Source organism: Portunus trituberculatus, chromosome 5 (assembly GCF_017591435.1).
Source record: "Portunus trituberculatus isolate SZX2019 chromosome 5, ASM1759143v1, whole genome shotgun sequence".
Taxonomy (NCBI): Eukaryota; Metazoa; Arthropoda; class Malacostraca; order Decapoda; family Portunidae; genus Portunus; species Portunus trituberculatus.
The window spans coordinates 10,634,171-10,651,575 of NC_059259.1; the positions used below are offsets into that span (position 1 = coordinate 10,634,171).

The 17,405-nt window shown below is 39.3% G+C and overlaps 1 protein-coding gene across 1 annotated transcript in view; it reads right to left on the bottom strand.

Moving 5' to 3' along the window:
* The window catches only part of LOC123515017 (kinesin-related protein 10-like), a 60,552-nt gene that overhangs the window by 28,473 nt on the left and 14,674 nt on the right, over nucleotides 1-17,405 (bottom strand). Inside the window, exons 4-10 of the mRNA XM_045273379.1 lie at nucleotides 17,114-17,270; nucleotides 16,700-16,795; nucleotides 9,066-9,271; nucleotides 8,055-8,183; nucleotides 7,005-7,137; nucleotides 4,917-5,138; nucleotides 3,808-3,910 (exon numbers count right to left, since the gene is read on the bottom strand). Of these exons, the coding sequence (XP_045129314.1) occupies nucleotides 3,808-3,910; nucleotides 4,917-5,138; nucleotides 7,005-7,137; nucleotides 8,055-8,183; nucleotides 9,066-9,271; nucleotides 16,700-16,795; nucleotides 17,114-17,270 (1,046 nt within the window). The remainder of the gene's footprint in view (nucleotides 1-3,807; nucleotides 3,911-4,916; nucleotides 5,139-7,004; nucleotides 7,138-8,054; nucleotides 8,184-9,065; nucleotides 9,272-16,699; nucleotides 16,796-17,113; nucleotides 17,271-17,405) is intronic.

The window sequence follows — 17,405 nt, forward strand, 5'->3', positions numbered from 1 at the left end:
AGCGCTGGCTTCACAAGAGACAATGGGTTCGATTCCCTGGCCGGGTGGAGATATTTGGGTGTGTCTCCTTCACATGTAGTGTTCACCTAGAAGTGAGTAGGTACGGGATGTAAATCGAGGAGTTGTGATTGTTGTCCCAGTGTGTGGTGTGTGCCTGGTCTCAGGATATCCGAAGATCGGAAATAATGAGCTCTGAGTGTTCTGTAGGGTAACGTCTGGCTGTCTCGTCAGAGACTTCAGAGATCAAACAGTGAAAAGAGTAGCTCAGTGGTTAGAGCGCTGGCTTCACAAGCCAGAGGACCGGGGTTCGATTGGGTGGAGATAGGGTGTATCTCTCCTGTCATGTGTAGCCCCTGTTCACCTAGCAGGAGTAGGTACGGATGTAAATCGAGGAGTTGTGACCTTGTTGTCCCGGTGTGTGGTGTGTGCCTGGTCTCAGGCCTATCCGAAGATCGGAAATAATGAGTTCTGAGCTCGCTGTAGGGTAACGTCTGGCTGTCTTGAGAGACTGAGCAGATAAAACAGTGAAACACACACACACACACACACACACACACACACAAAACACACACAAAAAAAAAAAACACACATGAAAATGTAATGTATTCCAACATAAATGGAGTGATATCGGGATTTTAGAACTCAACGATTACTTGAGGGACAAGAACCCAGATATTGTGGGTCTTACTGAAACAAAACTGAGAGAGGGAGAAGACCTGATGATGGTTGGAGAAGGAAATATAATGTTTGGAAAAGAAATAGAGTAGGTAAGATGGGAGGAGGAGTGATGTTGCTGGTTAAAAAGATATAAAGGTGGATCAAGTGAAAGAAGGTATGGGAAAGGCAGAAGTGCTAAAGATCAGAGCAGAAACTAATGAAGGAAAAAGAGGCACTACATAGTGGTGTACGTACCACCTAAGACAAATGCATGGTCAGTACAGGAATATGAAGAAATGATAAGTGATACAGGAACATGTCTGGAAGAAATGTTGGGTGGCTGTGAACGAACTATAATGATGGGAGATTTTAATTGTAAAGAGGTGTGTTGGGAGGACTGGTCAATGGAAGGATCAGAGACAACATGGGGAAATACACTATTGACACTGGCAATGGAAAATGTGTTAACTCAGTGGGTCAAAGAAGATACTAGGTTTGGAGGAGAGGGAGCATCGTCAAGACTGGACTTGGTCTTTAGTACAGAGCCAATGGTCATTGAGGAGATGAGGGTGGAGTGCCCTTTAGCAAAGAGTGATCATGCAGTTTTGGAGTTCAAGGTGATAGACGAAGAGAAATCTAGAAGAAATGAAGAATATAAAGTGGGAAGATGGAATTATGCCAAGACAGATTTTGGAAACCTAAAGAAATTCTTTCAAGAGACAAATTGATGAAATTCAAGAGTGCTAAGGAGCAAATGAAAAGTGGAAGGAATTTATAAAAATATACAAAGAAGGTGAGAAAAATTTGTACCAATAAGACAACATAGAGAAGTTGGAAAGCAGGACTGGTTTAACGATAGATGTGAAAAGGCTAGAACAAGAAAAGAGGATGCATGGAAGAGGTGGAGAAGGAAAAGACGGATTAAGCAGTGGAAAGTTACAAAAGAGCAAGAAATGAATATGTGTTGATTAGAAGAGAAGAAAGAAAGAAACAAGAAAAGGATATAATTGATAAATGTAAAGACCAACCAAGGCTTTTTACAGACATGTGAACAACAACATCAAAAATAGAGAAAGTATTGAAAGTTTAGAAGTAAATGGAGTATGCAGTGAAGATCCCAGGAAATGGCAGAGGCTATGAATGGATGCTTTCGGAAGGTATTCACAAAGGAGACTGCTTTTGACAAACCACTGGTAATGGAACAGAAAGGGATTATGAAGGAGTTTCAAGTAACTGTGGAGGAGATCAAGAACATGATGGGGAGTTTAGAAGTGAGAAAAGCTGTGGGACCTGATGGGGTATCAGGATGGATTTTAAGAGAATGCAGGAGCAATTGGCAGAAAAAGTTTGTGAAGTAATTGATGCCTCATTAAGGGAAGGTGTAGTGCCCCAAGACTGGAAAAGAGCTAACATTGTCCCAATCTATAAATCAGGTAACAAGAGAGACCCATTGAACTATAGACCAGTGTCACTTACAAGTGTGGTAGCTAAGATGTGTGAGAGGGTGGTGAAGAATAGATGGACAGACTTCTTGGAGAAAATGACATACTTTGTGAGTGTCAATTTGGTTTTAGAAAAGGGCGTTCATGCACGACAAACCTGATATGTTACTATTCGAGGGTGATAGATGTAATACAGGAAAGAGATGGTTGGGCTGATGGAATATATCTGGATTTAAAAAAGGCCTTTGATAAGGTACCACACCAGAGACTGATCTGGAAACTTGAAATGGTAGGAGGAGTGCATGGCAGTTTACTAAAATGGATGGAAGACTTTTGGTAGGAAGAGAAATGAGAACAATAATTAAGGACAGACCATCAGAATGGGGATTGGTGGAGAGTGGAGTTCCACAGGGATCAGTGTTGGCACCAGTAATGTTCGCGGTCTACATAAATGACATGGTGGATGGGGTGTCCAGTTATGTGAGCCTATTTGCAGACGATGCAAAATTGTTAAGAAAAGTGAGATGTGACAAAGATTGCGAACTACTCCAGGAAGACTTGGACAGAATATGGAAATGGAGCTGTACATGGCAAATGGAGTTCAACACGACAAAATGCAAGAAAATAGAGTTTGGCAAGAGGAAAGAAGAATCAGGAGTATGTACAAGATAGGAAATGAAGACATAAAACCAGTCATGAAGAAAAGACCTTGGGGTGACAATTACCAATGACCTATCGCCAGAGAGACATATAAACAAAATAATTGGAGAAGTATTGAACTTATTGAGGAACATAAGAGTGGCGTTCATATATTTAGATGAAGAAATGATGAAGAAAATAATTACTGCAATGATAAGACCGAGGCTTGAATATGCAACAATACAGTGGGCTCCGAACTTAAAGAAACACATAAGGAAACTAGAGAAAGTACAGAGGGCTGCAACGAAAATGGTGCCTGACTTAAGAGATTTGACTTATGAAGACAGACTGAAAAGAATGCAACTTCCAACCCTGGAAAACAGAAGAGAAAGGGGAGACCTGATAGCAATATACAGAGTGATGATTGGCATGGAAAAATGGATAGGGAAGATCTGTGTATGTGGAATGGAAGAATGTCGAGAGGGCATGGGAAAAACTAAAATGGCCACTTATAGGAGAGATGTGAAAAATATAGCTTCCTCATAGAAGGGTGGAAGCATGGAATAGTTTAGACGTGGAAGTGGTCAACGCAAGGAATATTCATGATTTTAAGAAAAAGCTGGACATTAATAGATATGGAGACGGGACAACACGAGCATAGCTCTTTTCCCGTATGTTACAATTAGGTAAATTAGGTAAATACACACCGCGTAGTGTAGTGGTTAGCACACACACACAGAGACCCGGGTTCGAGTCCCGGTAAGCAGCGAGGCAAATGGGCAAGCCTCTTAATGTGTGGCCCCTGTTCACCTAGCAGTAAATAGGTATGGGATGTAACTCGAGGGGTTGTGACCTCGCTGTCCCGGTGTGTGCAGTGTGTTGTGGTCTCAGTCCTACCCGAAGATTGGTCTATGAGCTCTGAGCTCACTCCGTAATGGGGAAGACTGGCTGGGTGACCAACAGATGACCGAGGAGGAGGTAAATTACACACACACACACACACACACACACACACACACACACACACACACACACACACACACACACACACACACACACACACACTGACCTATCTTAGTGGGGTGTTCCTTCCCGAAAGGCTTGGCTCTGATGGGGTATTTCCTCGGCCTGCCTCTCTTCCTCACCACCACCGGCTCCTCCTCAGACTCCAGCTGCCAAAACACCATTCATTTTAACAACTTCAGTACAGGGATGCATTTTTACCATGAGTTTGAGTACGATTAAACCATTATATTGACATTAGGAAGAGTCTATGGAGGTTGGAACATTAATGGCCATAGTCTTCACTATTTCAATCCCGCACTTAAGTTTCTGAAGCTGTATAAAATCACCAAATAGGAAACAGAATGAATATTAATAGACTATTTTAGACAATTTTGTTACATTAGGAAGTATTTATGCAGGTTGGAAGATTAATGGCCGAAGTCTTCACTACTTCAATCCCCCACATAAGTTTCTGAAGCTGTACAAAATCACCAAATAGTAAACAGAATTAATATGAAAATCCATCATACCACTGAAGGAGTTAAAACTTTTATTTCTTCTTTTTTTTATGTATTTCTTATGTAAGAGGGGAAAACTGGCCAAGAGCAACAAAAACAAACAAAAATGCCCACTAAGATACCAGTCCCCAAGCAGTGTCAAATGTGTTAGCCAAAAGAATGAGATATATGTCTTGAAACCTCCCTCTTCAATGAGTTCATGTCACAGGAAGATGGAAACACAGAAGCAGGCCGGGAGCTCCAGAGTGTGCCGGAGAAAGGGATGAGTGGTTGAGAGTACTGGTTAACTCTTGCATTAGTGAGTTGGACAGAGTGAGTTGGACAGAGTAGGGATGAGAGGAAGAAGAAAGCCTTGTGCAGCGAGGCCATGGGATGAGGAGAGGCATACAGTTAGCAAGATCAGAGAAATAGTTAGCATGAAAATACACAAACAGAAAAGAAGAAAAAAAATGGTCACTAACACTTACCATTTCTCGTAACATTAGAAAGAAAAAAAGAAAAAAGAATCTTTTATTTTCTTTCTCACATACCAAAAAGCAAGGAAAAGAGAGAAAAGCAACAAAAACACCACTGCTCACCACCACACACCTAATTTTTCTTGGTGTTGATAGGAAAGAGAAAAGCAACAAAAACACCACTACCCACCACCACACACCTCATTTTTCTTGGTGTTGATGGTGGTGTTTATAGGAAAGATGGTACGTGCCAAACTCAACATTTTCTTTACTTCCTGCTTCACTCTGCTGTCCTGCTCTCCCTCCTCCTGCTGGTCCTCCTCCTGCTGGTCCTCCTCCTCCTCCTCCTCCTCTTCCTCCTTCTCCTGCTCCTCCTCCTGTTGCTGCTCCTTCCTCAGACCACTTCTAGATGTACCTTGTGTCTGAGAGCAATGGCTTAGTTAGGTTAGGTTCAACTGGGTTAGGTTAGGTTGAAGTTGGTGGTGTTTTTGTGGTGTGTGGTAATGTGTAGTGGTTTGTGGTGAAGAAATTTGCTACGGTTAGAAACATACATACACACATAACCATTATCTCCCTCCCACACTCCTTTTCTCACACACACACACACAAACACACTACCTAGATGAAGGAATGATGAAGAAGATATTATGTACCTTAATAAGACCCCAGTTAGAATATGCAGCATGTGTCTGGTCACCACATATGAAGAAAAATGTGAAGAAGGTGGAAAGGCTGGCAACAAGGATGGTACCAGGACTCAGGGAGTTAGACTATGAGGAAAGATTGAGGAAGCTGGGGCTGACCACATTAGAAGAGAGAAGAACAAGAGGAGACATGATAACTATGTATAAATTGGTGAACAAAATTGACATACTGGATAGAGAGTTGATAAAGGTGACCACAAGTAATCATCTCCGAGAACATGGAAAAAAGCTAATAAAGGACATCTGTCTAAATGACGTGAGAAAATACAGTTTCCCGCATCATAGCATTGATAAGTGGAATAAACTGAGCAGTTATGTCGTTGACGTGGTGTGTGTCAATCAGATGAAAGAGAGATATGACAGGAATGGACAAGGAGACAGGTCACAGAGAGCTTAGCTTGGGCCCTATAATACACAAATAGGTAAATACACACACACACACACTGCACTGATAGTATAATGTATTGTATAACATTAATGACCACAGTCTTCACTAATTTAAGCCCCCCACATGAGTTTCTGAAGCTGTATAAAATCTTGAAATAGTAAGCAGAATCAATATTATTAGAATATTTTAGACCATTTTATTGACATTAGGAACAATCTATGGAGGTCAGAAGATTAATGGCCAGTCTTATTTTTTATAATCCCTAAATAAGTTTCTGAAGCTGTATAAAATCACCAAATAGTAAACAGAATGAATAGGGAAACTCATGTTTTTTAGGACATTTTAAGACAGTTTGACGTTTTTAGGGCATTTTAAAAGTTTTATATGTTTTTAGAGCATTTTAGAGGTTTGACTATAATAAGACCATTTTATTAACATTAGGAAGGGTCTATGGAGGTGAGGAGATTAATGGCCACAGTCTTCACTATTTTTAATGCCCTACATGAGAACATGTCATGCTACTGAAGGGGTTAATGGCCAGATTCTTCACTATTTTAATCCCCCACATGAATTTCTGAAGCTGTATAAAATCACCAAATAGTAACCAGAATGAATAAGGAAATGTGTTGTGGTACTGGAGGGTTAATGGCCACAGTCTTCACTATCTTAATCCTCTACACAAGTTTTTGAATCTGTATAAGATCACCAAATAGTAAGCAGAATGAATAGGGAAACATGTCATGCAACTGAAGGGGTTAATGGCCACAGTCTTTACTATCCTAATCCTCTACTGATTTTTTTTTTTTTTCCATTATGGCCTATACCACCTGTAGGCATACTTGAAGAGTATATATAGGAAGTGCTGTTGAACTACTACCCATTAGTGGCACAGCAATTTTACTTATAGTGGTGGGCATATTAGGGCCCATATCACCACCCAAGCGCATCTTTAGTGTAACCACCTAGAACCTGTGTATCCTGGTGACATGTAGCCAACTTTAAACCACTCCACAAATGGCAAAACTTCAAAGTGGTATGTGGTGAGATTCCAACCTACACGTGGACATCTGCCCGATCCCACCACCACCACCTTATCCACTACGCCACCGCCTCCCTAAGCTGTAAAGATCACCAAATAGTAACCAGAATGAATAGGGAAACTCGTCATGGTGCTCAAGGTGTTATCATTTTGTTACCCTTGGGTAGGAGAGGAAGAGTCGAGCGGCCTGGTGACTGTGCAGGACGGCAGCGGTGGTGGTGTGCAGTAGACTGGCCGGGTACAGCTGCCGTGTGGGGTGCTGCACTAACCAGGCCGCAGCATCACCAAACCTGTAATACCACCACATATAGGTTAGCTGTAGTGGTGTTAGTGGTGGTTTTGGTGGTGGTGTTATTTCAGCACACATATATATAGGTTTGTTAAGTAGTGGTGGTGATGGTGTTGTTTTGTTATTTCATTAGTTGTAGTGGTGTTAGTGGTGGTGTTGTTATTTGAGCATACATATATATTAGTTAAGTGTTGTTGTTGGTGTTGTAGTTGTTGTTGTTACTTCAACACCACATACAGGTTAGTTGTAGTGGTGCTGGTGTTGTTATTTGAGTAGAAATGAGAATGAAAATAAAGAAACCTTGATGTAAAAATGAGAGGGAAATGAAGCAAAGAAATTTGATGTAAAATTAGCAAGAAATGAAGGAAGGTTTGATGTAGAAATGAATGCAAAACAAGGTCATTATTTTCATGTAGGAATGAATGTAAAAAGGACTACGGTCTCTTTTATCTAGGAATTAATACAAAACACCATTATTTTTATGTAGAAATTAATATAGGAAGATAATAATTTTTTTATATATATAGAAATGAATGAGGAAAGAAATTGTTGATGTAAAAACCACATAAGCAAAAACTTACCTTAAATATATCAGCAAATAACTTGAAATTTACCAAAGAAAAAGAAAAGAAAAGAAATGAAAAATTGGTAAAGAAAGAGAAAAATGAAGAAAAAAAGATCATACACAGAAATGAAAACAAACTTAAACTAAGAGAAACAAAAAGACAGAAAGAAGAAAAGCAGAGAGAGAGAGAGAGAGAGAGAGAGAGAGAGAGAGAGAGAGAGAGAGAGAGAGAGAGAGAGAGAGAGAGAGAGAGAGAGAGAGAGAGAGAGAGAGAGAGAGAGAGAGAGAGAGAGAGAGAGAGAGAGAGAGAGAGAGAGAGAGAGAAAGCAAGGTACACTGTGGCAACACCTCACCTGAGAGTGTGGGTGGTGTGTGTGGTGTTGGCAAGGCTACAGGTGCACAGGAAGAGAGAGTTGCTGCACCCCACCAATGCGTCCCTCAGCACTCGAGTCAGCACTGCCTGCCGTGCGCCATACAGCACACTGCAACGACACACCATTACACCACAGCTGGCTATGTGCTGGTGGTGATGATGGTAGAGAGAGAGAGAGAGAGAGAGAGAGAGAGAGAGAGAGAGAGAGAGAGAGAGAGAGAGAGAGAGAGAGAGAGAGAGAGAGAGAGAGAGAGAGAGAGAGAGAGAGAGAGAGAGAGAGAGAGAGAGAGAGAGAGAGAGAGAGAGAGAGAGAGAGAGAGAGAGAGAGAGAGAGAGAGAGAGAGAGAGAGAGAGAGAGAGAGAGTGGTGGTGGTGATGATAAAGTAGTGGTGGTGGTGGTGGTAGGGTATATAAAATAAAAATAAAATTTTTTTAAAAAATGGTGGTGGTGGACTTCATTTGTGGTAGAGGAAAGTGGAGGTTAAATGAAGGTAAAGTGGAGGTAAATTGGAGGGAAAGTGGAGGAGAAAAGAGGAAAAATCATTCATAAAAAAAAAAAAAAAAAAATGTGAAGCTACTAAAATATGCAAAAAAAAATAGTAACACCACCACCACAACACCAACACCTCACCTCTTCTCACCACATTCACCACAAAAAAAAAATAAATAAATAAATAAATAAATAAAATAAAAAGCAAAAAAATAAAAAATAAATAAAATCAAACAATACACTCAAACTAACACCACACACTCAATCTAACACCACACCACACTACCACAATACACCACAACACTCAAACAGCAACCACGCAACATTCAAACATACACCACACCACACCACTCCACTCAAAGACACACCACACCATACCACAACACAACACTCAAAAAAACACCAAAAACTCATTCAAACTAATACCACACCACCACACCACCACTCCACAATACTCTAACACACACACACACACACACACACACACACACACACACACACCTCTTCTCCTGCCCTTCAACAACAAACTGATGGAGAGTAAAGAGAGATCGTGTGACAGCTGGCCCTCCCCTTAGCACCTCTGTGACGCTTCCCAGGGCCGGCAGGAGCTCCACCCCACCCACTGTCACAAAGTCAAGGAAGGACACGGACACAGACACCTCCTCCCACCTCTTGTAATCCCTGTAGCGTGGCATCCCCTCCATTGCCTGAAAAATAAGGTTGGATTTGCCTTGTCTCCTGTGCTCGGTAAAGTTGTTGTTGTTGTTAGTGGTGCGATGTTTGTGTTTGTTGTTGTAGGTGATATAAATGATGAGCTGCAATGGTGGTGGTGGATGGGAATAAAGGAGAAAGGGATAGGAATGTTGGGGAATTGTAAAGAGGAGTAAGTGGAAGATGGTTTAGAAAGGGTTAAAAAAAATTTTAAAAGTGCAGGATGGTTTAGGATGGGTTTAATGAAAATGTGCAGGATGGTTTAGGAAGAAATGAAAAAGTGCAGGATAGTTTAGGAAGAATTGAAAAAAATGGAATATGGTTTAGGATGGGTTTAAAAAGTGCAGGATGGTTTAGGAAGGAATGAAAAAGTGCAGGATGGTTCAGAAAAGAATGAAAAGTAGAGGATGGTTTAGAAAGTGTTGAAAAAGTGGATAAAATTGTAAAAAAAAAAAAAAAAAGAAAATGGGAAGGCAAATGTGGTGGTGAGTGGAAATGATGGAGATAGGAGTGGAAAGGTTGAGGAAAGTGGAGGAAAGTTTAAACATGAATAAAAGTGGAGAAAATTGTAAAAAAAAAGTAGTAAAAAGGGAAATGGAAAGGTGGTGGTGAGTGGAAATGATGGGAAAGGGTTAGAAATGTTGAAGAAATTGTAAAAATGCATGAAATAGAGGAGTTTAAAAATGATTAAGTGGAGAAAAATGTAAAAGAAACAAAAAGGAAAAAAGGAAAGAAAAGGCTGAGAAAATTGTAAAAAGGCATGAAAATGTGGAAGACAGTTTAAAAAGGAATGAAAAATGGAGGAAAGTTTAGACATGAAGGAAAAGTGGAGAAAATTGTTTAAATTAATAAAAAAAAAATTGAATGATTGAAAATGATAAAATAAGGAATGGAAATGCTGAGTATATTGGAAAGTGGAGGAAAGTTTGAAAAATGCATGAATAAATTAAGAAAATTGTTAAAAATGGAGGAATTTGTAAGAAAAGAAGTAAAAAGGAAATGGAAAGGTGGTGGTGAGTGAGAATGATGGAAAAGGAATGGAAACATTAAAGAAATTGTAAAAAAGGAATGAAAAAGTGGATGTAAGTTAAAGAGTAAAAGTGGAAAAGTGAAGACAATGGAGCGAGGAACTATTACAGCTGACTGTGGTAAATACAATGGACCAGTGGGTGGAGCAGTCAACAAGGTACAGGGAGCAAGAAGAACCATCGTTGCTTGACCTAGTATTCACAAAGAAACTAAAGCCCCCTCCCAGCATACAATACCTTAGTCCAATGGGAAGAAGTGATCATGTGACACTACAGCTGGAAATGCAGGAGGAGGATGGGATAAGATAGAGAAGATTACTAAAAAGAGAGAGATTAAATTATGCAAGAGCAGATTTTGAAAAAAATTAAGGAACTTTTTTGCTGACACTGAATGGAGGAACATTATGAACAGAAGGACAATACAGGGGAAATATAAAATATTCCTATAGAAATATAACGAAAGAGTAAAGGAATACATACCTATCTATAATAACGAAAGAGTAAAGGAATACATACCTATCTATAGACTAGAGTCAAGAAAAGTATACACAATTGGTACAATGCTAGATGCACAGAAGCTAAAAAGGCAAAAGATAAAGCTTGGAAGAAACTCAAAAAGCAGAAAAATGACAATAACTGACAGCAGTATAAGGATGCAAGATATGAAAAATAATAGAGTAAGGAGAGAGAAAGAAAGAAACTTTGCGAAAGATGTGGTGTGAAAAAGTGAAGATGAACCCAAGCTTTTCTACAAATTTATAAATGGTAAGATGAAGAATAAAGAAACAATAGAAAAATAATTAAAGGAGGGATGACATAACCAAACAGCATAGTGAATGAGAGTTTCAAAACTGTGTTCAATGAAGAAGAGAATTTTGCAGAACCAAATAGGACATTGCGTTGCTGAGGATTGTAGGAAATCATAATGCACATAGAAGATATTAGAAGATTACTAGATAATTTGGATGTCAGAAAAGCAATGGGGCCGGATGGTGTATCAGGCTGGGCACTAAAGGAATATAAAGAGCAGCTGTTAAATCCAATCTGGGAAATGATACAAGTTCACTAAATGAAGGGAAAGTACCACTAGAATCGAAGAGAGCCAACGTAATACCAATATTTAAAGGAGGAAAGGCAACTGAGCCATTAAATTACAGACTGGTGTCACTTACAAGTGTTGTGGGGAAATTGTGTGAAATAGTTACTAAAGAAGTTATATCGAGCAGACAATTTCGGTTCAGGACAGGACGGTCATGTGTCAAACTTACTAAGTTTCTACTCAAGAGTAATAGGACTAGAAAGCAGAGAGGGATGGTGGACACAGTATACCTGGACATAAAAAAAAAAATCTTTTGATAAAGTCCCTCATGAAATACTACTCTGAAAACTAGAGAACATAGGAGGACTGCGAGGAACTTTGATATAGTGGACAAGGGATTATTTCAAGGACAGGGAGATGAGAACTGTGATCAGAGATACATACTCATCTTGGGGTAAAGTAACAAGTGTCAGTATTAGGCCCAATTATGTTCCAGATATATGTAAACGACATTCACATTGGGGGTAAACAGTTATATTAATTTGTTCGCTGATGATGCAAAGCTGCTAAGAGTTATCAAAACCAGAGATGACTGTCTGCTGTTGCAGGAAAATATAGAAAAAAAGTCTATGAGTGGAGTAGGAAGTGGAAATTGGAGTTCAATGCCAAGAAATGTCATATAATGGAACTAGGAAAGAGTAAGAGAAGACTGGTATAGAACTATTTAAAGGGAGAGGAACAAATAATGAACACTAAAGAGGAAAAAGATCTGGAAGTGACTATACAGGAAAATGTGAACCATGAAAAAAAATATATATATTTGGATTAGCATATAAAAATGTTGACTAATACAGGGGTGTGGAGTCAGAGTCAGAGTCAGAGTCGAGGAGTCAGCTACTTTTGGCCGGAGTCGGAGTCGGAATTGGAGTCAGAGTCAGAGTCAGAGTCAGAGTCGGATTCGGAGTCGGAGTCGGAGTTGGTAAAAATATGAGCGACTCCGACTCCTTTAACTCTAAGTTCATTTTGAATAAAAAAATTTTCAAACCACATACACATTTTTCAAAGGCTGTGCCGCTGTGATCAAATAAATAAGAATTTAGTCACATTCAATATTACTTCCATTTCAAGTTTTTATTACATCAGATAATTATAGCAGAACAATAACCATGAATACCATTACTTAATTTAGAGAATAATTATAGCATGTTATTACATATAAAGATTTTTATTAATTTATGATAATTATATAATCGTCAAGTACACTTTTATTATGGATTGACTCAAAAATAAGTAAGTATTGATTCTCTTAACTTTCGTCTTTTTTGGGTGTGGCAACTAGCAGGCTTTTTGTTTAATCTTTTCCCTTGGCCACCATCCCTCATGTAAAAAAAACTGACTATATTGTTGTACTGTATAAAAAAAAAAAAAAAAGTCGGAGTCGGAGTCGCAACCTTCAAATTTCCTGGAGTCGGAGTTGGAGTCGGAGTCGCAACCTTCAAATTTCCTGGAGTCGGACTTTGAAAATCCAACTCCACACCCCTGGACTAATATAAGAGTGGCATTTCATTTCATGGACAAAGATATGATGAAAGAAAAGTCATCACAAGCATGATACGTCCAAGACTGGAATATGCAGCAGTGGTGTGGTCTTCGAGCTCTAAAAAAGATATAAGAAGATTAGAACGGATTCATAACATTGCTACAAAGATGGTGCTGGAACTAAAGGACCTCACATATGAAGAAAGGCTGCAAGAAATGAGACTGCCAACCTTACAAGATAAAAAGAGAATGAGGAGACCTAATAACAATGTATAAAATAGTAAATGATATTGAAAAAGATAGACAAGGAAGACCTGGTGCTGGTGACAAAAGATAGAAGGACAAAAGGGCATGTAAAGTGTGTGAAGGATATTGGAAAATACAGTTGTTACAGCACATAAGGTGCATAACTTTAAAGAAAAATTGGATAAATGGAGACATTGGAAACAGGACACTATGAGCCCCACTTGAACCCTGTACAATACAACTAGGTAAATACACACACACACACACACACACACACACACACACACACACACACACACACACACACACACACACACACTTTCAAGAGACAAATTGGATGAAATTCAAGAGTGCTAAGGGAGCAAATGAAAAGTGGAAGGAATTTATAAAAATATACAAAGAAGGTGAGAAAAATTTGTACCAATAAGACAACATAGAGAAGTTGGAAAGCAGGACTGGTTTAACGATAGATGTGAAAAGGCTAGAACAAGAAAAGAGGATGCATGGAAGAGGTGGAGAAGGAAAAGACGGATTAAGCAGTGGGAAAGTTACAAAAGAGCAAGAAATGAATATGTGTTGATTAGAAGAGAAGAAAGAAAGAAACAAGAAAAGGATATAATTGATAAATGTAAAGACCAACCAAGGCTTTTTTACAGACATGTGAACAACAACATCAAAAATAGAGAAAGTATTGAAAGTTTAGAAGTAAATGGAGTATGCAGTGAAGATCCCAGGAAATGGCAGAGGCTATGAATGGATGCTTTCGGAAGGTATTCACAAAGGAGACTGCTTTTGACAAACCACTGGTAATGGAACAGAAAGGGATTATGAAGGAGTTTCAAGTAACGGTGGAGGAGATCAAGAACATGATGGGGAGTTTAGAAGTGAGAAAAGCTGTGGGACCTGATGGGGTATCAGGATGGATTTTAAGAGAATGCAGGGAGCAATTGGCAGAAAAAGTTTGTGAAGTAATTGATGCCTCATTAAGGGAAGGTGTAGTGCCCCAAGACTGGAAAAGAGCTAACATTGTCCCAATCTATAAATCAGGTAACAAGAGAGACCCATTGAACTATAGACCAGTGTCACTTACAAGTGTGGTAGCTAAGATGTGTGAGAGGGTGGTGAAGACTAGATGGACAGACTTCTTGGAGAAAAATGACATACTTTGTGAGTGTCAATTTGGTTTTAGGAAAGGGCGTTCATGCACGACAAACCTGATATGTTACTATTCGAGGGTGATAGATGTAATACAGGAAAGAGATGGTTGGGCTGATGGAATATATCTGGATTTAAAAAAGGCCTTTGATAAGGTACCACACCAGAGACTGATCTGGAAACTTGAAATGGTAGGAGGAGTGCATGGCAGTTTACTAAAATGGATGGAAGACTTTTGGTAGGAAGAGAAATGAGAACAATAATTAAGGACAGACCATCAGAATGGGGATTGGTGGAGAGTGGAGTTCCACAGGGATCAGTGTTGGCACCAGTAATGTTCGCAGTCTACATAAATGACATGGTGGATGGGGTGTCCAGTTATGTGAGCCTATTTGCAGACGATGCAAAATTGTTACGAAAAGTGAGATGTGACAAAGATTGCGAACTACTCCAGGAAGACTTGGACAGAATATGGAAATGGAGCTGTACATGGCAAATGGAGTTCAACACGACAAAATGCAAGAAAATAGAGTTTGGCAAGAGTGAAAGAAGAATCAGGAGTATGTACAAGATAGGAAATGAAGACATAAAACCAGTCATGAAGAAAAGACCTTGGGGTGACAATTACCAATGACCTATCGCCAGAGAGACATATAAACAAAATAAACAACAGAAAGGTTAAAAGGAGAGAATGGGATGGTGGAAGATCCAAAAAGTATGGCAGAACTGTTAAATAGTAAATTTCAGGAGGTCTTTACTAAGGAATCCAAATTTGAAAGACCACAGGGTAATAGAGAGACTGTCTATATGAAAGAGATTAAAGTAACCAAGCTTGAAATAAAAGAGTTGATGATGGAATTAGATGAGGAGAAGGCAATGGGACCGGATGAAGTCTCAGGCAGAATACTGAAAGAATGTAGGGAAGAACTAGCAAGTCCTATATACATCATAAAATGCTCAATAGAAAATGGAACAGTACCAGTAGAATGGAAAAGAGCTGAGATGGTTCCCATATATAAGAGCGGAAGGAAGGAAGAACCTTTAAATTACAGACCGGTATCACTAACTAGTGTAATATGCAAGATGTGTGAAAAAGTAATAAAGAAGCAATGGATTGAGTTTCTTGAAGACAACAAAATATTACCAAATAGCCAATTTGATTTTAGAAAAGGTCGGTCGTGTGTAACAAATTTATTGAGTTTTTACTCTAGAATAGTTGATAAAGTACAAGAGAGAGAAGGATGGATTGACTGTATTTATTTAGAGTTAAAAAAGGCGTTTGATAAAGAGTCACTTGAAAGATTACTATGGAAGTTAGAGGAGAAGGGTGGCTTAAAAGAAAGCACATTGAGATGGATGGAAAATTACTTGAGGGGGAGAGAAATAAGGATGGTAGTTAAAGGTGTGAAGTCCAAGTGGAGAGCAGTAGACAGTGGAGTGCCACACGGGTCAGTATTGGCACCAATACTTTTTCTCGTATATATAAACAACATGTCAGAGGAAGTGAACAGCTACATAAATCTGTTTGCGGACAATGCGAAACTGTGCAGAGTCATAAAACAAAAAGAGGTTTGTGAAATACTACAGGAAGACTTAAACAAGATCTGGAAATGGAGTAAAAATGGGAGATGGAATTCAATGTGGACAAAAGCCATGTCATGGAAATGGGAAAAAGTGAAAGACGACCAGTGGGAATCTATAAGATGGGAGATGGAGTAGAACTAGAAAAAGTAATAAAAAGGAAAAGGACTTGGGAGTGACAATGGAAGAAAATAATCAACCGGTAAGTCATATTCATAAAATTTTCAGAGAGACATATAATTTGCTAAAGAATATTGGATTAGCATTTCACTATATGAACAAAGAAATGATGAAGAAATTGATAAGTACTAAAATAAGACCCAGATTGGAATATGCAAGAGTTGTGTGGACCCCCATAAAAAGAAACACGTAAGGAAATTGGAGAGACTACAAAAAATGGCTACAAGAACGGTTCCAGAATTTAAAGGAGAGACTAAAAGCTATGGATCTACCAACCCTGGAACAGAGAGGAGAGAGAGAGGATCTGATACAAGTTTATAAATTGATTAACGGAATGGATGAAGTGGATAATGAGAAACTAATCCTGAGAGAAGAATATGACATTAGAAGCACAAGATCGCATAGTAAGAAACTGAGGAAGGAAAGATATCTGAGAGATGTTAAAAAATATAGTTTCCCGCAAAGATGTGTTGAGACTTGGAACAGTTTGAGTGAGGAAGTGGTGTCAGCAACGAGTGTGCATAGTTTTAAAGAAAAATTGGATAACTGTAGATATGGAGACAGGGCCACACGAGCATAAAGTCCAGGCCCTGTAAAACTACAACAAGGTAAATACACACACACACACACACACACGAGCAACATTTCTAACTCACAATCCGGAAGACAGTGTGTGACGCCTCCCGCCTTCCCTTAGTTCTCCGCGCCCTCCTCACGTGCTCACTGTGACCCTGCATGTACACCTCCTCCAGCTGTGTGAGAGAGAGAGAGTGAGTATAAGGAAGTTAATTAGCAATAATATTTGAATTGGTCTATTTTTTTGTTATAGGAAAATAAAATACTTACTTGAGAGAGAGAGAGAGAGAGAGAGAGAGAGAGAGAGAGAGAGAGAGAGAGAGAGAGAGAGAGAGAGAGAGAGAGAGAGATAAAACACCACCAAAACACCACACATCACCACTAACACCACCAAACACAACAAGAACCCAAAAACACCGCAGATCACCATTCACACCCTCATCAACTCTCAGTCAACACCACAAACACACACAACACCACACAATGCCACATACCTCCTGTAGCTTGGTGATGACAACCTCTCGGGCACCACACCACACCACACGCCCACCACAGTCTGTCTCTAGCCTTAGGGGTGGTGTTGTGGTGGTGGTGGTGGTGGTGATGAGTAAATCTTCTACCTTTTCATTGTAGATCTCAATAAATGACACTCTGGGGAAATAAATTGAAGTTTGAGAGGTAGAAATTGTTTGGGAAATTAATATAAGGAAGGAAATGAAAGTTAAATGAGTGTGACATGTTTGTAAAAGTTCAGGTAAAAGATTAAAAAAGGAAAAAAAAAATAAA